This window comes from Pisolithus orientalis (genome assembly GCF_024613125.1).
Source record: "Pisolithus orientalis strain OTSU chromosome Unknown F5J12scaffold_29, whole genome shotgun sequence".
NCBI lineage: Eukaryota > Fungi > Basidiomycota > Agaricomycetes > Boletales > Pisolithaceae > Pisolithus > Pisolithus orientalis.
The window spans coordinates 149,779-177,334 of record NW_026260810.1 but is presented as its reverse complement, the minus strand read 5'-3'; the positions used below and the strand labels follow the sequence as shown (position 1 = coordinate 177,334).

At 45.9% G+C, this 27,556-nt stretch overlaps 2 protein-coding genes across 2 annotated transcripts; one reads left to right on the top strand and one right to left on the bottom strand.

Annotated features, from left to right (window-relative positions):
• Positions 1–6,124: 6,124 nt before the first annotated feature.
• F5J12DRAFT_784774 (uncharacterized protein) lies at positions 6,125–7,467 on the top strand (the record flags this gene model as incomplete). The annotated part of the gene is made up of 5 exons (XM_051743096.1): positions 6,125–6,359; positions 6,490–6,518; positions 6,661–6,806; positions 6,984–7,089; positions 7,231–7,467. The coding sequence occupies 5 exons, from the start codon at positions 6,125–6,127 to the stop codon at positions 7,465–7,467; spliced, it is 753 nt and encodes a 250-aa protein (XP_051597400.1).
• A 6,160-nt stretch (positions 7,468–13,627) lies between these two features.
• On the bottom strand, positions 13,628–15,525 carry F5J12DRAFT_784773 (uncharacterized protein; the record flags this gene model as incomplete). Its single annotated transcript, XM_051743095.1, has 11 exons — positions 13,628–13,832; positions 13,855–13,974; positions 14,395–14,411; positions 14,470–14,492; positions 14,740–14,763; positions 14,784–14,902; positions 14,964–14,989; positions 15,071–15,161; positions 15,346–15,402; positions 15,457–15,486; positions 15,509–15,525. 11 exons carry the CDS (start codon positions 15,523–15,525, stop codon positions 13,628–13,630), a joined length of 729 nt encoding a protein of 242 aa, XP_051597399.1.
• Positions 15,526–27,556: the final 12,031 nt, after the last annotated feature.

Here is a 27,556-nt window from a genome sequence, read left to right as displayed (position 1 = left end):
CCAAGTGCAATTCCCCACCAACAACACTCCCATATCAACTATGATTACTAGTGACCCATGCTTCCGATTTTTCCAGGATTGTATTGGTGCAGTTGATGGCACTCATATTCAAGCATTCACTGCTGCTGAGGACCAGCCTTACATGAGGAACTGGAAGGGCTACCTATCTCAAAACTGTCTCTTCATCTGTGATTTTGACTTCTTCTTCACATATGCCCTCACTGGCTTTGATGGGTCAACTGCAGATGCAACCATGTGGCATGATGCACACAGGAATGACTTGCAGATGCCACCTGGGAAGTACCTTCTTGCAGATGCAGGGTTTGGGACCTGTGATGCACTTCTGGTTCCCTATTGAGGTGTTCATTACCATCTGAAAGAATGGCGCTGTGAGTCAAAGTGAGGTTCAGTGGTGAAAACCAACCAAAACCAACACAAAAGACAATGAAAGCGAGTGGTGGTGTGCCTATGCAGTACCTAGATGGTAGAACCTGTTCTTTGGGAGGGTTTTTGCGAGCTACAACACTCAAAGATGAGTGCTGAGGGTTGGGGGTGCTCCTGACAAAGAGGGAGCAAGAATGTGATAGAAAGCAATAGGGTAGACTGCTGTCAGCCTACAGAAGGATGGATGGTGACTTAATTCAATGTCCTAAGCTGTACTGAGCTCAGGGAGGGCTTGGAGTGAAGTATATGGATGATAGATGATGATTAGCAAAGTAGATGATAGCTAGACCCTTAATAAAGTCTCAACTATCAAAGCTGATGAATGATTTACTGAGAGATGATAAATTGCGAGCAAGAGGGGCTCTCTGATGTCTTTTTTTTTTTTTTTTGCTACCTAAGTACAGTGACTTATATACAGTACAGGGGCATTGCCTATGGAAAACAAGGTGCAAACACTTGGTAAGTGATTGGTAACTGATGAGTAAGGAATGTAAGTGATGGGTAATTGTCTTGGAAAGCATTGGTAAGCATTGGTAAGGATAAGTAAGCCAAAAAAAGCAAAGAATCAGTAAGCAAAGTCAAAAGGTTGGTAAGTATTGGCAATAGGTGAGTCAAAGACAGTCAGAATGTCACAGTATGAGTCAAGCAACATCAGGAACTGGGAAAGTGCACTGGAATCACATTAGGGGGAGGCTGTGCATGTCACATCTTGAAGAGATCACTTCCAGGCCAAAGTGGGATGACAGAGAGGCAGCGCTGATCTGATGCCGATATAGTACATCCAAAAGTGGACAGGGTGAGTCAGATGTCAACAGGGGTCAAGCTTTGGGGGTCTGTGGGGTGACAGGAGCATAGGGGATTGCAACATTCCCCCCCAAACCATCCTCTCAGTGAAGCAAATAAAAACTTCATGAATGAGGCTCTGTTGGAAGAGAGGATGAAGGGGGAGTGTCTTCTGCTGTATCTTGCAACAAGGAGGCAAGATGTGCATCATACTTGTCATGGATGTGATCAGGGAGAGTGGAGAACAGTAGATTATACTGTAGCTGTCGCAATTTTGGAAGAATGATGGACGAGACTGGTATGAAGATGTTGCAGGGGGCAGGGAGGAAGGATCCATATGCTTCTTGGACTGGAGAGACTGAAATGACCACATAAGACCTTTCCAAGCAAATGACAGACCTGAGGCAACCAAAGAATGTCCTCCTGGAGGTCATACTGACAAAAAGAACATGCTGTCCAAGCTGGATGGGCTGAGAGGGGGCAGATGAGGGTGGGATGTACCAGGACACTTCAGGATGGAAGCTGGTAGGAACTCCTGGTAGATATATGTAGCCATGGTCCCTAGCAAAGGGGACAAGCAAAATGACTGATGTGGAGGCAGCCATATCAGAAGAATTAGTGAAATGAGTGTCTTTTGGAGGGAGTGCTGTAGAAATGTGTGGAGTGCACAAATCCTTTCCAATCTTGGAAGGTAGGATCGCGTGGCTGAGCACTACAAGCGAGTGTGGGAATGGTTTCGGTGTCTGCAGAATTGGTGGAGATACGTCGAAAACCAGAATGCTGTACACAGGTGCTTAAGAATTTTATTGGCACTTAACCTGCCTCCTCCTTTTTCTTTGGCATTGACAACTTGTTCTTGTGTGAGGGATGACTGCCAACATTGCTGGCTGTCCTTCTTCACATGAGGGCTATGGTCTTCACCTCCATTCATCAGCTACATCCATGTCCACCTCACCAAACACCTTTGGTGTGTGACAGCACCAGGCTGGATTAACGTAAGTTGCTATTCCATTCTGCTCAGTGTACCTGTAACTTCTATTTTATAGACCTCAAAACCGAGAGGAGTTATTCAACCTTTGCCATGCTGGACTTAGAAATGCCATTGAACAGATATTTGGTGTTATAAAATGCAGGTGGAGGATTCTTCAAATTCCCCCTGAATATAGCATCCACACCCAAACTCAAGTACCTGCTGCTCTCTGTGCCCTCCACAATTTCATATGGCACTATGATCCAGAAGAGTTCTTTGACCCTGAACTTGCCATGGACATAGGAGAGGATGATGGTATTAGAAGCCTTGGTGATGGACCAGCAGATGCTGCAGAGAGGAGAAGGGCTGATAATAGGCATGACAACATTGCAGAAGAGATGTGGATTGACTATCAGCACCAGCTTACAATTAGGGGCTTTCTCTGAGCCTGAACATTCAGATTTCATGGTGTACAAATATATGTTCTTGCAATTGTTTCACACTCATGTAGAAAAATAACTTCCATTGTCAATAGGAAGCTAGTCATAGTCATGTACATTTTATTATGTACATGTTTGTATAAAGGGGGGGGGGGGACTTGAAAGGATATGCAGGGGGGGGGCTACATTTGTATATTGTAAAAAAAACAAAACAAGACAAACACCTATCTCTGCCCATCCTGGTACTTCATCAGCCGACACTGCACCCAAATCTGCTTCGCTGGCTCCTGATGCTTGAGGAAAATATTCACTTCATCCAGGGTTGCACTGAGGAAGTAGTTGCCGATGTTGATCTGATCATCTGTCGAGAGCTGTGGCATGCTGTTGATGTAGTCCATGGCAGCATCGACGAGGGGATTGGTAGTGGGTGGTGGGGGCAATGGGGCAGCAATCGTGTGCATGAAATTATCGAGCGTGGAGGTGATGGCAGCAATGAATGAACTGCGATCTTCTTCAGCACATGCTTTGGCCGATGGGGGCTGAGAGTGCTTTGATCCACCTTCAGACATTGCAATGGACTCGGCTTTCCTTTTTCTGTGACTGATGCTGGTGACAGCTGATGATGATGATGACCCGGCTGACGCATGTGACAAAAAACTTGATGGTGTGGAAGGGGGGATGGAGTTTGGATCCACAGACTGTGTGTCCTTGTGATGGTGAGCATTGAGAGCATGCATCATGTTGAGGAGGGAGAGGGAAGGAGGGGGGGTAGGAATGGTTGAAGCGGTGGGGGGTGCGGTAGAGGCAGGAGTATCAAAGGCAGAGGTCATGGTTGTACAAGGCGCAGTAGTGGCGTGTGGCTGGTAGATAAACTGACCTCGGCCATGCAAGGGGAGAAGGAGCTTGACGCTGGCAAAGTGGCGGAACCTGGAATTGCGAAACAGCTTCGCATCTTTGTGTGCCTGACTAGATGTTAGTGGATGATCCGACAAGAAAAGAACTACATTACCTTTACATACCGATCCCAAAGATCAGCATTGTCCAGCGAGATCATCACACTGTGCTCATCGTCATAAGCAAAGCCAGAGGCCACCAATTTAAGATCGGTGATGGCATAGTAGGATTTTTTAAGCTGGATAATTGTTAGCAAGGCAAAAAAAAAGAATGATACAATGACTTACCACCTTGAACTTCTGCTCACATGATTCAGCTGTCTTATCACCATTATCCAGACTTGGTGGATGATTATGAGCCATGTGGACTGCTGCGGCGTTCCATGTAGCCTTCTTAAAGTTCCCATTGCCAGCCTGTGAAAGATCAGAGGCCAAGAAATCCAATAATGTGCCTTCCTCCTCTGTTGTCCATACTGCAGCTTTCTTGCGAGTCCTGGGGGGAGGCAGGGGGTTCCATGGGCCTAGAGGATTGATTGTAAGGCTGTGTGAGTGCAACAAGTGGGTTGATCCTGCAGATGAGCCAGACATTCGATGATCGCAGTAACTGGGTGACAATGGTTCATACCTCAGGTGGATGCATGTGACAGTTCACATCATGTGAACCTCTTAACCGAAGCTGAAGTCAAAAACTTGGACTTTGCATTTGCAGGGTGAATGGTGCCTTAGGGTTTCGCTTTTTTTGTTGCTTAGTCAGCACTACCTAGTGACTGGCATAGTTAGTTTTCCTTAAATAAAATAGATGAGTTACCAGAGACAAGAGATGAGTTCAAGCAGGTTGTTTCCCTGCACCCAGACAGCCTCAGAAGCTTTCAGATGACAACCAGGATCCTTGCCTAGGCTATAGAAGCCCCTTTGGCCTACTCACTCCCCATCAGATTTTACCCTTCCTCTCACTCTTCCTCTCAAATCAGTCTTTTCCTACAGTGGAGCAGAGTTCTTTCGGCAGGAGGAGGCTTGGTGGAGTGGGAGACTTCTGACCTGCACTCCCAGTAGCATGCATCTACTGTCTGGGCCAACTCGCAGAGTGCATGAAGAGTGGCAGGCTTGCTGACATGGGACACTTCATCCTTGATGCAGTCAGGGAGACCCAAGTAGAAGTGGTGGCGGAGTGCGCCTTCGCCATAGTCTTTTACCTGAGAAGCCCAGTGGTTGAACTCCACTAAGTACTTTGCAATATGTGAAGAGTCCTTCATGGTAAGATTTTCCAGATGTGGATGGCATTGGCAGCAGCATCATGAGGGCCGAAGTTGGTAGTGAGCTCATGGAGGAACTCGCAGTGGTCATCCATCCACAGCAGACAATTAAGGTAATCATCTGGATTGAGAAGGTCTGGTTTGAACCAGGCCAATGCCATGCCCTTAAGGTAGGACTGTGCATATGTGACCTTGGCTCAGTTGGAGCAGAATGCCTGAGGGCAGTCCTGGAAATTGAGCTTGCACTGGACCAGGAACTCATGGAGTTTTTTAGGGTCAGACCCATCAAAGGTGTCCAGCTCGCAGACTTTGGTTCACAGAGCGCTGGTTGGAGCGGGCTAGGGCATGGATGGCCCAGGTCAGAGCAAGGACTGGGTCATCAAGGGGATCTGCGAGGTTGTCAGGATCATCCTCATCATCAGGCCCATCACCAGGATGGTAGTCAGGATCATTGGGGTCATCATCAGGGTCACCTGGTCCATCTCTGCCAGGGTGAATGACGACAGGAGGTGGCAGAGAGTGGAGGGTGGACTGCTGATGGATGGAGGGTGCAGCGTGTGAGGCACTGTCTGGAGCAGGGTTGGAGTTGGAGCACCCCCTGGAGGAGAAGCTCTGGAAGGGCTCAACAACTGAAGGGAGACATTGGGGGTTTTCCAAGGCTGTCACAAGGGCCTCAGTAGCATCCCATTGTTGGAGACATGTCATGGGAGGCATAGCAGATGTGGTAAGGGAAGTGAGAGAGCTCATACAAGTGACAGTACAAATATACTGTCAAAGTTGGACAACACCCCTGGCTCCTTCTTAGGGCGGAGTTGGAGCGGGTTGGGCTGCGGAGTACAGTGGTCAAAGTCTGAAGCAAATCTGACCACTGGGTGGCGAGATATTCAATGAACAGTGAGTGGAGGGGTATGAAGGAAAGTCTTGGAGGCTGAGGTCAGAGTTGGAGTCAGGGGTCAGAGGTCAGAGGTCAGATGAGAGGGCATTGGGTTCAGCTAGTGTGCTGCCCCCTTGTGTGAGCTCAGCCCTCATATTTCAGAGGTGGAGTGGACTCAGAGGAAGTGGAGACAAAACTCCAGAGGGGACCAAGAGGGAGTCAAAGGTGGGGACTTTATTTGATATTTGTACTGATTACATCGGAGTACTACATGGCCTTATATACAATGTAGGTCAAGGGCAGTGCAGTGCGGAATGTAGACCAATAAGTGTATAATGGGTTAGTAGTCCCTCTGACACAAGGGATAGAGGCTAGGGACAATGGGGACCTTAACTAAGACAAGGAAACCACTACAACAAGCAACAGAGGGTAAATACTGAAGGAGCAGAAGAATGGAGAAAACTGACATGAGGGTGGAACCCTATCTAGAATGCAGGGCCGCAAGTCCAACAGCCCATGTGACCAACCCTAGGGCAGAGTTGAGTGGAGTTGGTCAGAACATGGACAGGGGACCTCAGAGAGGTGTGGAGATGTGTTGGGAGGGTCAGAGGAGCATGGGAACACGTTGGAGGAGGGTGGAGAAGCGCAGGAACATGGCAGAAGAGGGCAGAGAAGCATGGGAACATGTTGGAGGAGGGCAGAGTAGGTGTTAGGGGCTTATGCTGGTGTCATGGTCATGACAGAGGTAGCCTATAGGTTTCAATATATCTGTGGCATGGTCTGACCTGCCCACTGTTTTTTTGGGAGGTGTCTGATGATTCATGATTTGTAGAGGGGCTGATGTGCATGACTACATCCCTTGTTTGTGCTGTCCTCTTTGCCAGTACTAGTGCAGTCTAACAGTGATGAACATGATGCACATGTCTTCAGCTTGGCTACCTGGCTGAGATGGGCACTGAGCAGTTCCCCCCTATTACTGACCTTGAAATTCACTTGTTCTCAGGATGCTTTGGAGTTGAAGGCTCATTTAGAAGCAAAGATTGATGATGAAGCCATCCTGTTCTCAACTCCTGGCTTTACCAATTTCTTAAAAGCTGTTGTCCACATTACATTTCTCCCCAACTGCATGCTATGTCTGGGGACTGTGCAGTGTGCCTACTCATTCCCCATGATTGAAAACTTGGTGATGCACACAAATCAAAACATGTGCTAGGTTTAGTAGGCAAGACATAATTTTGTAACTTTACAATTGAGCATAAACTGACTTGACCTTGCTTGTGAATGGTCACTGCAGAACCCAAAGGTTCATATATCAATGTCTGACAGATATCCACCTGTGTCAGGTGGCAGAGTTGTAGGAGGAAAGTGTATACCATTTAGCTTCCACCATTGGATGTTACCTCACTTTACCAAGGATGACTTCAGTTCAGAGGTGAGTGGATTGATGGAGAACCATACCTGTGTGGGCTGACCCTGCAGGAGTTCTGTTTCCATGCCATGGTTGGTCAAGAAGCTCTCATTGATACTGTTGTCAATGGTGGAGACAGGCTATATCCAATGATGTCTCATCAAGGTGCTGGAGGATGTCATGGTCTACTATGGTAGTGTGGTGCATGATCCATTGGGTGACCTCATCCAGTTCATGTACAAAGAGATGGTTGGTGTGACCCAGGGCAGTCTGATATATATTGTCTTCTGCAAGAAAGGTCCTGTCATGTGTCAGGTCTTCACTGGTATACAAATGGTCATCAACTACTGGCTTTTCCATAATGGTTTCAGTATCAGCAATGGTGATCTATTGCTGGACTGAAAGTGACAAGCTTCATCACCAAAGAAAATTGCAGAAAGGAAGCAGAGGGTCCAGGAGATTATTGATGATGCATATCACAACCACTTGAAGGCCATGGCTAGCATGACTATCCTAGAATCCTTCAAAAGTATGGTTGAGTGTGAATTTAACCTTGATTGTGACCATTCTGGTTGATATGTGCAGGAGCACTTGAAGGAGGGCAACAATGTCAAGCAGATGGTTACTGCAGGATCAAAATGTTCATATATCAATGTCTCACAGATGTCTGTCTGTGTTGGGCAGCAGAGTGGAAGGAAAGTGTATACCATTCAGCTCCCACCATTGGACATTACCTCATTGTGCAGGGAGTTCAAGCACAAGTACTATGTTGATGTTACAGGCAAGAAGGGTGGCTTCCATGCTGGAGTTCTGCAGATTGGTATTGATTACTCCCCACTACATGCCTGTCAAGTTGTAAACTATCATTCACAATGCTGTTCAGATCTTCCACATTGACCACTGCAAGCCTAGCAACCTTGAACCAGGATACATTGTCAACAAAGTCCACCAACTGATGTAGAAGCTGCTGGTGGTGCTGGGTGATGATGAACTCAGCAGGAAAGGTTGGACCTCCTACACCTGCAGGCACACCTGTGATGATCATTAATTGTATGTATGACACTCCTTGCATGCTTGTCTTGATGTTGTTGTACTGCATGTACCATATCAAGGTGGGCACTTGTGGCATCCAGGGATGCCCAGAAGGCTTATGGTGTGCTAGGTGATTGATGTCAAGGGTAGGGATCTGCCATGTCAAGGATGGAAAATCTCCAACTTGACATGGAGAATCCCTAGTGGGCCATGGAGAATGCCCAGCTAGACCATGTAAAATCCCCAACATGACATGGAGAATCTCCAACACAACATGGAGAATCCCCAGTGGGCCATGGAGAATCCCCAACATGGAATGGAGAATCCCCACCCTTGACATGGAGAATCTCCAACATGTCATGGAGAATCCCCAGTAGGCCATGGGGAATCCCCAACATGACATGGAGAATCTCCAGTGGGCCATGGAGAATCCCCAACATGGCATGGAGAATCCCCAACATGGCATGGAGAATCTCCAACATGACATGGAGATTCCCCAGTGGGCCATGGAGAATCCCCAACATGGCATGGAGAATCCCCATCCTTGACATGGAGAATCTCCACAGGTCCTGGAGAATCCCCACACTTGACATGGAGAATCTCCAACATGACATGGAGAATCTCCAGTGGGCCATGGAGAATCCCCAACATGACATGGAGAATCCCCAGTGGGCCATGGTGTCATGACCATGACACTAGCATAAGCCCCTGACACCTACTCCACCCTCCTCTGACATGTTCCCATGCTTCTCCGCCCTCTTCCGATGTGTTCCTGTGCTCCTCTGACCCTCCTGACACATCTCCACACCTCTCCAAGGTCCCCCATCCATGTTCTGACCAACTCTGCTCAACTCTGCCCCAGGGTTGGTCATGTGGGCTGTCAGACTTGTGGCCCTGCATTCTAGATATGGTTCTGCCCTCATGTCAGTTTTCTCCATTCTTCTGCTCCTTCAGTATTTACCCTCTGTTCCTCGTTGTAGTGGTTTCCTTGTCTCAGTTAAGGTCCCCATTGTCCCTACCCTCTATCCCTTGTGTCGGAAGGACTCTAACCCACTATACACTTATTGGTTTACATTCCATACTGCACTGCCCTTGACCTATGTTGTATATAAGGCCACATAGTACTCCGATGTAATCAGTACAAATATCAAATAAAGTCCCCACCTTTGACTCCCTCTTGGTCCCCTCTGGAGTTTTGTCTCCACTTCCTCTGAGTCTGCTCCACCTCTGAAATACGAGGGCTGAGCTTGTGCAAGGGGGCAGCACACTAGCTGAACCCAACGCCCTCTCATCTGACCTCTGACCTCTGACCCCCAACTCTGACTCTGACCTCAGCCTCCGAGACTTTCCTTCATACCTCTCTGCTCACTGTTCATTGAATATCTCACCACCCAGTGGTCGGATTTGCTTCGGACTTTGACCGCTGTACTCCGCAGCCCAACCCGCTCCAACTCCGCCCTAAGAAGGAGCCAGGGGTGTTGTCCGACTTTGACACATGGAGAATCCCCAACATGTCATGGCAAATCCCCATCCTTGACATGGAGAATCTCCAACATGACATGGAGAATCCCCAGTGGGCCATGGGGAATCCCCAACATGGCATGGAGAATCCCCACAGTTGACATGGAGAACCACCACAGGCCATGGGTGCTCTCCAACATGACATGGAGAATCCCCACACTTGATAAGGAGAATCCCCAACATGACATAGACTCAATCCCCAGCAGGACATGGAGTATGCAGTTAGAGGATCACCTTCCCTGTCCTTTACACCAACTGCTGATATACCTTGTGGTGTTGTTAGTGTTTGAGCCACTCAACAGTTCATTCTTTCATAGAACAATACTCTCTGCTTCATGTTCCTTGTCTCCATCCTCTCACACCTGTGTGATTTTCCTGGTGACAAAGAGGTGATGGTAGTGTCCCAACTTCTATTTGTTGACTTCATCATGGGAGTTTGTTGGTGTCCAAACTGTCCTCCATCATCTTGTTAGAGCAGCATGAAGGGCAGGGTGAGCTAAAGCACAGGGTAGGTTAGTTTGAGTGCATAAGGATGAGTGGAGTGTTTGGTCAGGGGGATGTTTCCTGAGAGTTAACACCCAGATGATTCTGTTGTCATATGCAGAAGGTGTCATTCTACCTCCCCTTTCCTCTATCATCTGCCCTGCCCCTTTCTCCCCCTGTACCACTCACCTGCTGTCTGTTCTCCTCCATCCCCCCTGCCTTTCAAGGATTCCTCCTGATCACCTAGGATTCCAATGCAAGTGCCATAATTGATGGTCTCAAGTTGTGTCACTCTGTAAGAATGGCTTCCAACTTTCCATGGCCTGGGAACATGGGTCTATTTAGCCTGGGGAAAGCCCAGGTTCACCCTGGCAAGTGGGGCTATTTAGCCTGGGGAAATCCCATGTTCAACCTGGAAAGCAGGTCTATTTAGCCTGGGGAAATCCCAGGATCAACCTGGAAAGGGGGTCTATTTAGCCTGGAGAAAGCCCAGAATCAACCTGGAAAGGCAGTCTATTTAGCCTGGAGAAAGTCCAATTTGGACCCCAGCTACCCTTTCATTTGATGTATAATATATATATATTATGGAGAAAACATTTTCTCCAACCCTATTAAATTGCTGCTCTGGAGAATCTCCAGGAATGGTGGTGGAGAATCCCCAAAAGTTGGGAATTCCCACCAAAATGAAACCTATTAGGTTAATACTTATATCAAAATCTCCAGACCTAATAGGTCTCTGAGGGGGGTTGACTGAAGTGTGCAACCTTTCAACTTGTCTACAAGCTGAGATATTAAAGGGAGAGGATATGAATTATTGAGAGTATGTTCATGTAAATAATGATAGTCCTGGACCATACACTTCTTTCCATCCTTTTTAGGAACATAGAACACTGGAGAGGTTTGTGGTGATTTACTAGGCCATATGTAGCCTTCTTGAGCTGACTGTCCATGAAGTCACTGACTTCTTTCTGCTCATCAAGGGAGAGAGGGATCAACCTTCCTTTCTTTGGTATGAACAACTCCTTTAGTTCTATGGTGTGGTCCCAAGGTTTCCTAAGTGGCATCTGCTCAGATTCCTTTTTGGAAAAGACTGATAAATATTCATGATATGCCTTTGGAATAAGTTCCTCAGGGGTTTTATCCATTTTTGGTTTGTCTGTTCCTAGATTTTGAATCCAGGTTATGTAAGAGTCTATGGCTTCTCTTTCAAGCCTTTCAACCATGTGTATGAACAAGGTTTTAGGGCCAGCTGTTGGCATCTGGCCGGACATCTGCCCATTTCGACCTTGCCAGTTTTCTAATCTATCAGCAGGTTGTGTTGATGTAACCAGGTATGACCTAAGATCATGGTGCTACCTCCTAGATTGGTAATCTTGGCAAGAAGTTCCTCATGATGGTCAGGGTATGAGACTCAAAGGTGAGCCTGATGCATAATCCTTCCAGCAGAATTAGGCAAACCATTAACATTAAATACATCAACTGCCCTTGGCAGTGCTATTTTTGGAATCCAGTTCCTCTCAACAAAGTCCTTATCTATAAATACTCCAGTAGCACCACTATTGAGCAGCACATTGACCTTGAATGCTGATCCAGCATTTGTTTGTAAAACCAAAGGGACCTCCACAGAATATTTTAGGTTCAGTGTGTGTCAGGTTTCAGACTGTACAGAGGTCTTTGCACTACTACCCTCAAGATCTGGGAGATCAAAAGAAACATTTTTTTGTTTTTTGTTGCAAGCAGAATTAAGCAGACATGGTTTTACATCTGGCCCTGAGCCCTTTTGAGACTCCACTTCAGATGATGTAGAAGAAGCCACTCCACCTCTTTTTAGCACATGCACACAGCCATCCTCCATGCATGCACTGGATCCTTGACTCCAGAGCCTCTGCTCACATGAGCTGTCAATACAGTTGGTTCACCTCACTTACACAGCTCACACCTATGCAGCCTATCACAGTCACAAATGGAAACACTGTGCATGCAGTTGCAGTCAGCCATATAACTCTCGATATGGACCTCAGGGACAGACAGAAAAGTTGCATCATCCTACATGATGTCTACTACATGCCATCTTTAAGCTCAAACTTGCTGTCAGTCTCATCTGTCACCAGTCAGGGAGTATGATTCACCTTTGAACAAGATAAATGTCAGTAGGTCAACAGCCAGTGGGGAACTGTTGGAGTTGCTGCTCATAAGAAGACAAGACTCTACATACAGTGAGGGACAAAAGTGTTGCAATGTTTGTGAGGTGTGACTTTCTGCCAATGTAGCTCAGGCTATTCTGCACAGATAATCATAATACCTATACCATTGGAAAGGGGTGACTCTAAGCTTTCCAGAGCACTAAGGTCCATTCCAAAAAAAGCAATACATGCTGAGATACACCCTATTCTTTCCAAAAAGTGCATTGCAACACTTTTGTCCCTGACTGGTGAAATAGTGAAAAGTGACCTTTTGATGGGATTGAGGGCATGAAGGATGGGAAAATATGATTACATAATAAACCACATGATCTTCCAGATGATTTGTCAGCATGTAAACAATGACAAACATTGGACATGTACCATTAACCCTCCCTCTTTTACCACAACTCATGAAATCATCTCTCTAGCTCACATGGTCATTTTCTCAAGGAATTCTTACCAAATACTGGTGGCCACCACAGTGCCATCAGTATAACATGCTCTCAGAACCATCAGTCCCTTAAAAAACCTGCTGTCAGTCGTTCCCTGGACTGTTTACCCCCCCATGCCTGATGTGTTTTGGGACTAATCAGTACTTGGAAGGCTGAGAATGTTTTGGAGGTCAATCTGGCACTTCAGAACATGATGGAAAAACCAGTCCCCTATCAGCCAATTCATTTTTGGCACAGGAACACTGGTATGGAAGTTGGGGTGAGACAAAACCTCCTTGTGCTCTGAGCACCATAAGAGGGTTCACTAGATCTTGCTCTGATCTGAACTGTAGCTGACTGGGGAAAGGTTATTTGGTCATATGTGACAAAAGGCAATATTCAGGGCCAGATGGAAGCACAGGATTCTGCTCCATGGCAGTTCAGTAGCATATCCTTCTGATGACACCCAGGGGTAAAGAGGATTTTGTCTTGCCCTAACTTCCATACCACTGTCCATGTGCCAGAAATGCATTGGTTGAGAGGAGGCTAGTTTGTTCATCATGTTCTGAAGTGCCAGATTGACCTCCAAAACATTCTCAGCCTTCCAAGTACTGATTAGTCCCAAAACACATCAGGCATGGGGGGGTAAACAGTCCAGGGAACGACTGACAGCAGGTTTTTTAAGGGACTGATGGTTCTGAGAGCATGTTATACTGATGGCACTGTGGTGGCCACCAGTATTTGGTAAGAATTCCTTGAGAAAATGACCATGTGAGCTAGAGAGATGATTTCATGAGTTGTGGTAAAAGAGGGAGGGTTAATGGTACATGTCCAATGTTTGTCATTGTTTACATGCTGACAAATCATCTGGAAGATCATGTGGTTTATTATGTAATCATATTTTCCCATCCTTCATGCCCTCAATCCCATCAAAAGGTCACTTTTCACTATTTCACCAGTCAGGGACAAAAGTGTTGCAATGCACTTTTTGGAAAGAATAGGGTGTATCTCAGCATGTATTGCTTTTTTTGGAATGGACCTTAGTGCTCTGGAAAGCTTAGAGTCACCCCTTTCCAATGGTATAGGTATTATGATTATCTGTGCAGAATAGCCTGAGCTACATTGGCAGAAAGTCACACCTCACAAACATTGCAACACTTTTGTCCCTCACTGTACTTGCTGCAAAACCATGCACCCAAAACAATGCCTCATACATGCTGAATAACTCCATCTTCCTGTTCTGCAATTCCAACATCTTGCTGTCCAAGTCATGTGCAGGGTCAGAAGCTTCACTCAAAAGCCAACACTCTAGCCTGGACTGGTGTGCAAGTAGAAAACCCACGCATGGACTTGTCAGCACAGATATGGTTGATGAAACAGAAGTTACAGACTCCACACAGCATCCTATGGCAGTGTATCACCTTCATCTCAAAGAAACACAGCAGATCAACTTAACCCCACCTAAGTCCTATCTTAACAACACTCATGGTGCACTCTACCAGACCTACTCAGCCTTCAATGGATCCATACAAACATCTTGGACAGACCATCAGTCAGAAAAGACCCTTGACTCAACCAACAAGGTTCATGCTCAAGCAGAAATCAAAACTGGTGAATGTCCTAAGCACCTCTTGACCAATGGTAAGGGTGAATACAACTCAGAAGAGTTAATCACCTACCTCAAGCCCAAGACAGCCTGCTATGAGATGTCAAACACACAAACTCCAGGCCACATAGCTGAATGTGCAACTCACACACTTGTCCTGCCCAGCAAGAACTGCATGGACACAGTCATACCCACAGTACATACTCCAGGCACACTAACAAACCATACTACATTTGACAATACAACCCCAGAGGCATCTGCATGCCAGAATACATTGGGTGTCCACAAACTTGAGACACACAGCATCATCCCTCTTGAGGGTGACTACCCAGGGTCAAACAAAGCAGTCACAGCCAAGTTACCTGTAGGCACTCAAGCTGTGAGCAGGGAAAAAGCAGCAAATATGATGCAGACTCACCAACCACCTCTACAAATGCAGGTGCTGGTAGCACAAGCACAAACCTGGGGCAGATGGGCCTAGAATCTTCAATTGGGCATACCCAGTGCTAAGGACATCCCTGGAAAGGTCAAAGGCAGCCCAAATGAGCCACTCATCAAACACAATCAGTCCCCAACACTGTCTGAGGAGCCAGATAAGTGCTCCAGTCAAACAGAGGCTCTTGCCTCAAAATCTAAACAAACCTTGGTTGAAAAACCAAGTAGCCATCCTACAGGATGTAGCCAGCCACCTCCTAGGGCCATAGGTCATCTACAAAGCCTGCTATAACAGTGCCCAAGCCTGGAATCACCTTGAAAGTCCAAGTTAGCTCCAAAGCACCCCAAGCCATCATTTCACACCAGCTACAGCCTCTCTCTTGAAAATTGGGATGCCAAATCAACCTATGGGAAGGCTAGTGTCAGTACAAGAGGCAATGAGGGTGGAGGAGGCAAGATGACAAGTGTAGAGGGCCAACACACAGTCAGCAAGGCTGCAGAGGTGCATCAGAACAATCAACAATGGACTGCTTACAAATCAAATGCATGTGCACACAGCAACTCTGTGCCACACAACAAAGCTACTCACAGCTCAAATGTTGGCCCCAGAAGTGCCACCAATGCAAATTCCTCACATACAACATATCTACACAAGGTGTTACATGAAGGGTATGGATTTATTTTTCACACCATGACTCACTGAGGGGGTGTGTTGGAATGTACTGCTGTTCTGTACAGTGAGCACTGCTTACATAATAATTCCATACATTTTAGCCACTCCATTTTTCCTTGTACCTCAGACTTCATCCTACTTCAAAGAGTGAGGTAATGTCCCTTACTGGTATTATACCCTACTTTTACTTACCAGCTTGAGTAGTTTTCACACTCTGGGTTGGTTAATAATATAGACTTCATCCTACTTTGAAGACTGAGTTTTCACACTCTAGTTTGCCCTGCAACCTTGGTACCTTCTCAAAAGCTTCCTCTTGCATTCCTGCTCCCCCTTCATCAGGAGCACCCCTAACCTTCAGCACTCATCTTTGAGTGTTGTATATTACAAAAACCTGCACAAATAAGACCTTCCACCATCTAGGTACTGCATAGGCACACCACCACTTGCTTTCATTGTCTTTTGTGTTGGTTGTGGTTGGCTTCCACCACTGAACCACACTTTGACTTACAGCATGCAGCATGCACTGAAGAATATGTTGGAATGTGACAATTCATTTTGGAGGTAAAATTCTAACATATGGTCATGCCAAGTACTGCCCCAACATTTTGCAAATATAAGAATCATCCAGTTTTCTCTTGGATCATGTTTTCTCATGGTATAATTCCATCATCCACTCTGACTCATATTTGGTCATGTCTGGCCACACCCAGACAACTCAAGTGTTCACTAGGGTTGACATCTGCCAGGAGCACTTTCTATTGAAGATCCCCACTCCTATCAGCATTACTCACCTTTTTATCAGTCATTCATCCACTCCTGCATAACTTGTCAACAACTTGTGCTAAGAGCACTTCCACTTGAAAAACACCCAGTTTAGATTTTTCTGCCCTCCAGGTACCACAGAGGCACACCACCACTTGCTCTTATTTGTGTTTGGTGTTGTTTTTGGTTGGTTCACACCACCTTTTCACACTTTGACTCACAGCATGCTCAACTGAGATCTGTATATAGATTTCTGTGATGCCTTTACATTGTGGCAGGGTAGATCATGCCATGGACAGGACTGTCTTTTATGTTGTGACAGGGTGGATTCTACCATGGACAGGCCTATCTATATGTTGTGTTATCCTTAACTCACACAGGCCTACCCACATGTTGTGATCACCCACTCACAGGCCCACTCATAGGTTGCTGTCACTCTGGCCCCACAGGCCTGTTCATGTGTTATGTGTAAATTATGTTGACAAGCCCACACCAGGCTCTACATGAAAATGGTGTTTTGGCATGCAGGCTACCCATATGTTGTGACTAAGCATGACTACATTATGTGATACACTGTGGGGATTTGTGGAGAAGCAAGCCCAAGGGGGGGTAGATCTCAGATCCAGACAATTGATGCATCACATTTCACTACTGATATGTCAACTACTGGTGGTGAGGGAGGTGACCTGTTCTCAAAACTGGTACAAAATGCCTCTTGGCCAACAACCACCACCATCCCCCATTGGAAAGTCTTGCTCCACTGCCAAACACCAATGCTTTTCATTGGTCCCCTGCACCATCCTCACTGAGGTAGGAAGGTGCTTTCATGCTTTCCCTAAGGGTACCTTCAAGTCCCAGTTCATGCCACCAGCTGTCCTGAAGGCAGTACTTCACTACCTTGCAGCCCACTCCCCCACTTGGTCTTGGACCACAAAGGCTGGCCCTCATGCCAGAAAATCTCACAACATCCCCAGTGTCCCTATCTCCTGTGGTAAGGACAGCCCAAAGGCAATCCAATGGCTTGTCTCCACTTTTCACTGCTTCAAATCAGAGTTGGCCCCCCTGGCCCTTGCACCAGAGAGTGGGCAGATGCTCCCCAGCTATGTAAAACTCTACCAGAATAACATGCTTGAAGCAAACAAAGATGAGAGTCTTCTCAGCTATCACTTCAAACCAGAGAGATTGGGAGTGGAACCCCTTGATTGAGAAACAAGCTCAAAACAAACTAGATTAGAGAATCTGGCTATGACAAACAATGGGACTTATATACTGCCTTACTGTTTGTATGTACTGCTGCAAAAAAATGTTCTAGAAAGAAGTAAACAGAAGAGAGAACTACATTATTGGATGAATGTGAACATGTGCTTGTAACAAGGTATGGCCCTACTAGGTATCATGTAAGCATTAAAAAGGAGAAGTCCAAGATGACTAAGCATCCCTAAAGTGTAACCCTAACCAGAGGGGGGATATATATAGGCAACTAGGAAACATGAAAGTGAAAGGTCTACCAGTCGTTACACTATCCCCTCCTAAGGCCCAACTTCCAGGCAAGACCAAATAGGACAAACAGTAGTAAACAGTTCCAGCACAGGTGTGAACAAGCTGTCAAAGCTTGCTGATGAAAGGAGAGATAATTTACAGGGTGCCCTGGGGTGGGATTGATAAAAATCCTTGATCACCAACTGTGAATTCTTCAAGGTGGAGGCTGGCTCCCAAGTATGATCTTCTTCAGGGTATCCCCTCCAATGGACAAGGAATTGAAGAGCTCCACATTTCAAATGGGAGTCAGCAACATATTCAACCTTGTATTCAACATCTCCTTCATCAGTAACCCTTTGTGGTCCAGGCCTGTTGACAGGCTGCCCATCAAGGGCACCAAGGTAGGGTTTAACCCATGAGACATTCACAACTGGGTGAATCCTCATGTTGTGCAGCAACTTTAACTTAAGAGCATTCAGAAGTATCTCTAAAACCTCATACAGTGTCACACACCAAAGGTGTTTGGTGAGGTGGACATGGATACAGCTGATGAGTGGAGATGAAGACTATAGCCCTCATGTGAAGAAGGACAACCAGAAATGTTGGCAGTCATCCCTTGCACAAGAATGAGTCATCAATGCCAAAGAAAAAGGAGGAAGTGAGTTAAGCACTGATAAAATTCTTAAGCACCCATGTATGGCATTCCAGTTTTTGACATATCTCTGCCATTTCTGCAGATACCAAAACCATTCACACACTTGCTTGTAGTGCTCAGCCATGTGATCCTACCTTCCAAAATTGGAGAGGATCTGTGCACTCCACACATTTCTACAGCACTCCCTCCAAAAGATGCTCATTTCACTAATTCTTCTGATATGGCTGCCTCCACATCAATCATTTTGCTTGTCCCATTTGCTAGGGACCATGGCTACATATATCTACCAGGAGTTCCTACCAGCTTCCATCCTGAAGCATCCTGGTACATCCCATCCTTGTCTGCCCCCTCTCAGCCCATCCAGCTTGGACAGCACATTCTTTTTGTCAGTATGACCTCTAGGAGGACATTCTTTGGTTGCCTCAGGTCTGTCATTTGTTTGGAAAGGTCTTATGTGGTCATTTCAGTCTCTCCAGTCCAAGAAGCATACGGATCCTTCCTCCCTGCTCCCTGCAATGTCTTCATACCAGTCTCATCCATCATTCTTCCAAAATTGCGACAGCTACAATATAATCTACTGTTCTCCACTCTCCCTGATTGCACCCATGATGAGTATGATGCACATCTTGCCTCCTTGTTGCAACATACAGCAGAAGATGCTCCCCCTTCATCCTCTCTTCCAACAGAGCCTCATTCATGATGTTTTTATTTGCTTCACTGAGAGGATGATTTGGGGGGGAAAGTTGTGATCCCCTATGCTCCTGTCACCCCACAGACCCCCAAAGCTTGACCCCTGTTGACATCTGACTCACCCTGTCCACTTTTGGATGTACTATATCAGCATCAAATCAGTGCTGCCTCTCTGTCATTCCATTTTGGCCCAAAGGAGATCTCTTTGAGATGTGACATGCACAGCCTCCCCCTAATGCAATTCCAGTGCACTTTCCCAGTTCCTGACATTACTTGACTCATATTTTGACATTCTGACTGTTCTTGACACACCTTTTGCCAATACTTACCAATCTTTTGACCTTGCTTACTGATCCTTTGCTTTTTGGCTTACTTATCCTTACCAATGCTTACCAATGCTTTCTAAGATGATTACCCATCACTTACATTCCTTACTCCTCAGTTACCAATCACTTACCAAGTGTTTGCACCTTGTTTTCCATAGGCAATGCCCCTGTACTGTATATAAATCACTGTACTTAGATAGCTGAAAAAGAAGAAGATGTCAGAGAGCCCTTCTTGCTCACATTTTATCATCACTCAGTGAATCATTCATCAGTTTCAATAGTTGAGGCTTTATTAAGGGTCTAACTATTGTCTACTTCACTTATCATCATCTATCATCAATCTACTTCGCTCCAAGCCCTTCCTGAGCTCAGTGCAGCCTAGGACATCGAATAAAGTTGTCATCCATCCTTCTGTAGGCTGACAGCAGTCTACCCCATTGCACTCTATTGCATTCTTGCTCCCTCTTTGTCAGGAGCACCCCCAACCCTCAGCACTCATCTTTGAGTGTTGTAGCTCACAAAAACCCTCCCAAAGAACAGGTCCCACCATCTAGGTACTGCTTAGGCACACCACCACTCACTTTCATCATCTTTTGTGTTGGTTTTGGTTGGTTTCCACCACTGAACCTCACTTTGACTCACAACAGTCTGATCCATTTTTCAGAAAGCTTGTGGCTCTGCCATTCTTTCAAGGACAGATGGTCTGTAGCTAGCCAGACCTGAGACCCAACAGAGTAGGAAGGAGCAGATGAGTGGCATCTATCTGCTTGTTGCTTTTGCTGGGAACAGGCTTTGGCAAGGTTTGCTTTTACATCTTGGAACACTTGGAACCAAGACTTGGCAAGTTCCTCTGCTGCTTCTACCTTTGAAGTCATCAGTCTGACGCCCATCCTAGGTCTATAGGATCGAGTAACTTTGAAGGGGCACTTGCCATTAGAAGATGAGGCAGAGTTGTTGTATGCAAACTGAGCCAAGGGTAGCCATTCCTCCCAGCAAGCCTGTTGCTGGTTGGCATACATCTGTAGATACTGTTGGATTTTGCAGTTCAATCACTCTGTTTGTCCATCTCTTTGTGGGTGGAATGCTGTAGAGAGTTTCTGTTGTCCTCCCAACATTTTAAATAGTTCCCTCATGAAAGCAGAGGCAAACTGAGGGCCTCAGTCCGATACAGTAGAGTCTGGAAGTCCATGATGTTTCCAAATGTGCATGAGGTAAAGATGAGCTGTGCTAGCAGCTGTTTCTTCTGCAGTACAGGGGATGAACTCTGCTTCCTTGGAGAACCTGTCAATGATGACTAAGATGTGGGACTTTCCAGAAGATCCCTTGACTCCAAGGTCCATGAAGTCAGTCATCAGTTCTCTCCAAGGCCCATCAGGGATAGGTAAAGGTCTGAGTTCTCCTGCAGGCAGCCTATTTCCAGACTTGCTGGCTTGGCATGTTTGACAATGCTTTACATATTCTTCTACATCAGGTTTTAAGGTGGACCATGTGGACCAGTGTGTGATCAACTCTTGAGTTCCTTTTATTCCACAATGTCCCACTAGGGGGGAATCATGAAGGGCACTAAGTAGCCTCCTTCTAAGTGCACTAGGCACCCAGACCTTTTCTCCATCATAATGAAGACTGCCTTGGAGCTCACATCCAGTGGGAACTCCTTTGGCTTTGGTGGACTCAATCCACAAATCTTCCATGAAGAGATCTTCTAATTTTACCAAGCAAACCTGACTCAGGTTTATAAATAGAGACTCTTCTGACCTTGCCCTTTCCTGTCCTTCTACAAAGTCTTCTTGTCTTGACAGGGCATCTGGTCTTCCCATTGTGACTCCAGGTTTATGAACAATAATACAGTCAAACCAACTAAAGTACTGCACCCAACACACCTGGCATGGTTGAAGCTTTTGTGTGGTCATGAACCACTTGAGGTTATGGTGATCCCTCCAAATTTTGAATTGGTATGGGGTAGCCTTGAGGTAATGACACCATTGCACTAATGCATGGATAATGGCCAGCATCTCCTTGTTGTGAACTGTATAATTAAGTTTGGCCCCAGATAGAGAATGACTGGAGTAGGTGACAGGTCTCCAGAGACCATCATCGCATTCTACTGAGAGCACTGCTCTGGTGGCACAGTCTGAAGCATCTGTTTCTAACTGAAACCTCCAATCCTGATTGGGGAACATAAGAACTGGGGCAGTGGTGAAGGCTTCTGTTAGCATATCAAATGCCATCTGACATTTGTCATCCCATACAAACAGAAGATCTTTCTTTGTAAGGTTGTTTAGGGGTTTTGCAATCTGTGCGAAGTCCTTAATGAAGTGTTGGTAAAAGTTTGCTAGGCTGAGGAAGCCACAAACCCTGTGAATGTTGGTGGGTATGGGCCAGCCTTGCACAGCAGAGATTTTGGCAGGGTCCATATGTACTCTGTTAACACCAATGATCATTCCTAAAAAGTCCACCTCTTATTGTCTGGGGATACACTTCTGTGGTTTGACAAACAAGTCATTTATCTTTAGCCTTCTAAGCACCTCCAGCACGATCTTGTCATGTTCTTCTTGATTGTCTGTTTTTGTAAATATCATTAGGTCATCAATGTAGATGACAAACACATCTTCCATATCACCAAAGATATCATTCATCATGTTCTGGAACATGGTGGGTGAGTTACAGAGCCCAAAGAACATGACTAGGGGCTCAAAAGCACCACAATGGCATACAAAAGCAGCTTTCCATTCATCTCCTTCTTTGATCCTAATGTTGTTGTGCTCCCAACAAAGATCCATCTTCATGAAGAGTTTGCAACCTTTCAACTTGTCTACAAGCTGAGATATTAAAGGAAGAGGATACAAGTTTTTGACAGTATGCTTGTTTAAATAATGATAGTCCCGGACCATACACTTTTTGCCATCCTTTTTAGGGACAAAGAACACCAGAGAGGTTTGCAGCGATTTACTAGGCTGAATATAACCCTTCTTGAGCTGACCATCAATGAAGTCACTGACTTCTTGTTGCTCATCAGGGGAGAGAGGGATTAACCTTCCCTTTTTTGGCATGAACAACTCCTTTAGTCCTATAGCATGATCCCAAGGTTTCCTAAGCAGCATGCACTTGGACTCCTTTTCCAAAAAGACCAATAAATATTTGCAATATGCCTTTGGAATGAGTTCCTCAGTGGTTTTATCTGTTTTAGGTTTGTCCATTCCTAGATTTCAAATCAAGGTTACATAAGAGTCCATGGCTTCCCTTTTGAGTTTTTCCACCTTGTGAACAAATGAGGATTTAGGGGCTAATTGTTGGCATCTAGCCAGACATCTTCCCATTTTAACTTTGCCAGTTCTCCAATATATCAGTGGGTTGTGCTGATGTAACCAGGTATGACCTAAGATCATGGTACTACCTCCTAGATCAGTTATCTCAGCAAGAAGCTCTTCATGATGGTCAAGGTACAAAACTCGAAGATGAGCCTGGTGTGTAATCCTCCTGGTGGAGTTAGGTGAACCATTGACATTAAATACATCCACTGCTCTTGGCAGCACTATCTTTGGAATCCAGTTCCTTTCAACAAAACCCTTATCTATAAATACTCCAGTTGCACCACTGTCAAGCAGTGCATTAACCTTGAATGCCGAACTGGCATTCATTCACAGAACCAAGGGGACCTCCACAGAATCTTTCAAGTTCAGCATGTGTCAGGTTTCAGACTGTACAGAGGTCTTTGCACTACTACTCTCAAAATCTGGAAGATTGAAAGAGACATTTTTTTGTTTTTTGTTGCAAGCAGAATTAAGCAGGCATGGTTTTACATCTGGCACCAAGCCCTTTCAGGACTCCACTTCAGATGATGTAAAAGTAAGAGAAGAAGAAACAGATTCTGAACCATTAAATAACTCCTGTGGTTCTTCAACATCAAGAAAGGAGAAGTGATCAAAAGAGACTACTGGTACACTATTTTTGTTATTTTTATTTTCTATTTTTGTATTTTCTTTTGTATTTTTAAGTCTGTAAGTAGAATGAAATCCGTAAAAAGAAGAAGAAGAAGAAACAGGAACAAGTGTCTGTACACTAGAGTCTGCAGGACCCAATTTCACTGCAGCTCCAATGCTTTTAACTGGTTGATATGGGTGATGATTTGTTTGAAGCTCATCCCCTCCATTGCCTTTAGGCAGGGATCGGGTCCAGTGTCAGTATTTACAGCCCTGATGGGGTGTCCTTGTGGTTGTGCCTGTTTAGGGCACTCACTTCAATAATGACCCTTGAGGCCACATCTGAAACAGGTTATATAGGACTTGTCTTTAGGGGGTCCCTTCCCCTTTCCTTGCCTCAGAGCAGCACCTATATCCATTGGGGCACTGGCCCCAGGTTGTGTTCCTGTGGTGGTGAAGCCACAAGGTTGATTTTGAGGCCATACCCTCGAAGAGGAGGCCATCATGTAGCAGTGGTTTTCACAATTTCCAGCCACCAACCAGAGCTCTGTCACATAATCCTTATACATGTCTTTCCTTTTCCCCAAATGATGCATGAGGTGGAGCACCTCAGGGTTTATCACCTATTCAAGGCACAGGATAGCCAGATCATCGGAAGCACTTGCCATCAGCTTCCAACTATCAAATTCTGCCAAGAAGGCATCCATTCAAGATTGTCCTTGCCTTGCCTTTTGCATTTTCTTCAAGGCACAATCCCCATTGTTCATGGGCTGGAATCTGGAGTTGAGGTCAGCCACCACCTCATCAATTGTTGGCCAGTTTGCATTTGCCAAGTGGAAGTCCAACTTGGCCCAGGCATAGTTGCCAGCAATCAGACCAGTCATCTGGGTCCAGAATGCCATGCAGTCCTGGCTTGTATAGTGGTGGACAGCCGCTTTACAGTAGGCTCTCATTTTGATTACCCACTCCTCATATTTTGCTATGGAACCATCAAAAGTTCCAGGTTCAGTGACACCCCTTTTTGTGGGGTTGAAGTTGGTTGTTTGCACTGCAGCTGGTGCTGGGACATACTGCTGCAGGGCCTGGGCCATTGCTGCCACCATAGCCTGGACCATTGCATAGTCAACAGGCAGGGGCTGTGGCTGGTTGGGGTCCATTTCTGTTTGTTAGTGGGACTGGTTTTCAGAGGGGGTGGCAGATGGAATGATGGTTCTGGAGATTGTAGGGGACATTAAAGATGAACCTGAGTTTGTTCGGGTCAGGAGAGGGTGAGGGTGAAGGATAAACAAGTTCCAGAGTTACTTCTCAGAAGAGTTCAAGAGGAGGAAGGGGAAGCAGGGTGAGTAGGGAAAGTGAGCACAAAAGGCATGGGGTGGAGAGTTCCCTTTTGTACAGGAGGAATCTAAGAGGGAGATGAAGCTCAACCTCTTCTTTCTTGACAGCAGGAATTGTGGTAAACAAAAGGTAAAGTAGGCATACTACTTGCCAATGATGTTCACAACCACTAAACACACAGTCTGTTCGCTGTCACACACCTGATCAACCTCCTAGAGATAGGGAGGGACCAGCCTGGCACACTAGGCAAACTACAGTGGGTGTGAGAACATCAACTACTGGTCTACCTCTGCTGCTGTGCAGGAACTACAACTATATATGGCTCAGCCACTTTGGACCTTGTGGGCCCTCTTGATCAAGCATCACCCTGCATACACCAAGCTCAACCTCAGGATGGTGTATATACATAACATAAAAACTCCCTAAGATGTTTGCCCAACTGGCTCCATCACTCAGGTGCTCTTGGTCACACTGACAAAGGCAAAAAACAATTTACAGGCAGAACTGCCCACTACAAGTATCATACTGCCATTGACCCTCAGCACTGGGTATGAAGGGACAGGGGAGAAGTTATAATCTAGTTTGAGTGAAGCAACCAAAGATGAGAGTCTTCTCAGCTATCACTTCAAACCAGAGAGATTGGGAGTGGAACCCCTTGATTGAGAAACAAGCTCAAAATGAACTAGATTAGAGAATCTGGCTACAACAAATGATGGGACTTATATACTGCCTTACTGTTTGTACATACTGCCATGAGAGAACATTCTAGAAAGAAGTAAACAGAAGAGAGAACTACACTATTGGATGAACATGAACATGTGCTTGTAATGAGGTGTGGCCCTACTAGGTATCATGTAAACATTAAAAAGGAGAAGTCTGAGATGACTAAGCATCCCTAAAGTGTAACCCTAACCAGAGGGTGGATATATATAGGCAGCTAGGAAATGTGAAAGTGAAAGGTCTACCAGTCATTACATCAGGCCCTCCACAAGCCCCATCCCCCCCCAAGATCATCACCAGCCCCCACCCTAGCAACATAGAACCTCTTCCTCAAAAAAACTACTTGTGGACATAGCAGAGCCCTGCACAGAGATAGTGGCCCTGAGAGCTGAGTTCAATGCCTTTCATAATGCCAGTGAGGCATCTCACCAATCCTCACAGTCTCCAGGCACTGCCCCTATGGCCATGCCCCCTCAATCCCCATCCCCCCCAACATCAATCTCCCTGTCTACCATGCAGGAGTGCACATCCCACCCTGACCATCTGTGGCTGCAACCCATACTGGATAATGAGTTCTGCCCAGTTTTCCTTCACCATACTGACTCCTCCATGGCCCCCATCTACACCAATTCACTCCCAGAGGACATATACCAGGTGGTTTCAATAATGTTCAAAAGGTGGGGCTCCATCCATGTTGGGTTCAATTCCAATGGAGACCTAGTCATCTTGAGGGAGGCCCCCTCAAACACTGTTGTTGCCATGCTATATGCCCCCCTGGGGATCCCACCTCCCATCTCTTATTTTCCCCCTACATAGCCAGACCCCTGGCTCTGCAACCCCCCCCCCACCCCCTGATGCCTGCCCACACCAAGCAACTGCAGTATGCTGCAGTAGGACTATAGTGTGGCACTGTGGCAGTCTCCACTCTTTCACTTGCCTCAAGAACCAGGATGTTTATGTTCTGGTTCCCCATCAAGTCATAGATAGCAAACCCCCCTTTCATGTCTAAGCCCCTTAGAACCCAATGGCAGCTGCTTCCCTGCTTTGTTGCTTGGTACTTATCTGCCTTGACAGGCATGTACATGTTAGTGAGGGAACCAACAGACAGGTGTCTCCCCCTTTCTCATAGACACAGTTTAGCTTCAAATAGTGCTACATAGGGTTTGCACTCAATGCACTTAAATTAGACAAAAAAAAACTGGTGCATCAGGAGGCCAGGGAATGGTACACAGTAAGAGCTAGTTTGGAAACCTCAGGTAAGTTGCAATTAGTTCCTTCAATGCTTGTACATGTTTTTCCACTTGGGCAGTTTGCATAGTGAGTTTGAATTGAGTTTGAAACATTTCTTCCTGTATGTGAGATGGATGCTGTCGATATTGGTGGTGATCATGAGGGGATTCACCACCAACACTTGCTGCACCATATTGCTCTTGTTGTCAATATCATCCTCTGCATGATTGGTTGTACTGAAGTGCAATCTATGCCAATCTGAAGGATTCTGGAGCCTTACCACATGTCAGCACTAACTGGTGAGGAATGGCTTATCGAGCTCCTTGCAGGTCATCCAGAATGAATCCAATGTGAACTTGGAGTTCATGCTGATGTCTTTGCATGACTTGTGGAGGAGCTTCGCCAGATTGGTCATGGCAACTCTGGATTTGTTTCACTTGAAGACTACTTTCCTCTATATGAGTGTGACAGGTCTGACTATCAGGCATGTCAGTGAACATTTTCAATGGTCAAATGAGACCATATCTTGGTATGTTATCACCCTTAGTTTTCTGATACTTTTCTAACCTCCTTGATCAGGTACTTTTGCAAGATACTCTTCATCCTATCATCATCACCCTTCTATTCCATGTACATCAAGATGCCTGGTGCTGATGATATTCAGCCAAAGATTAGGGGAGATAAAAGATTTTGGCTGTATTTCAAGGATGCAATTGGTGCATTGGATGGGAGCCATATCCATGCTGCTCCAGTGTTGGAGGACCAGGAGGTGTACTGAAACTGCAAAGGCTCCATATTGCAGAACTGCTTGTTTGCTTGTGATTTCCAGTTGATGTTTACATACTCGTTGACTGGTTGGGAGGGTTTGGCTACCAATGTGTGTGTATACCAGGATGCACATACGAAAGGGCTTGTCATCCCAACAGGAAAGTTCCTCCTTGTGGATGCTGGATTCCCCCTGCACCCAGAAATTCTAGTCCCATACTGGGTGACTTGCTACCACCTCACAG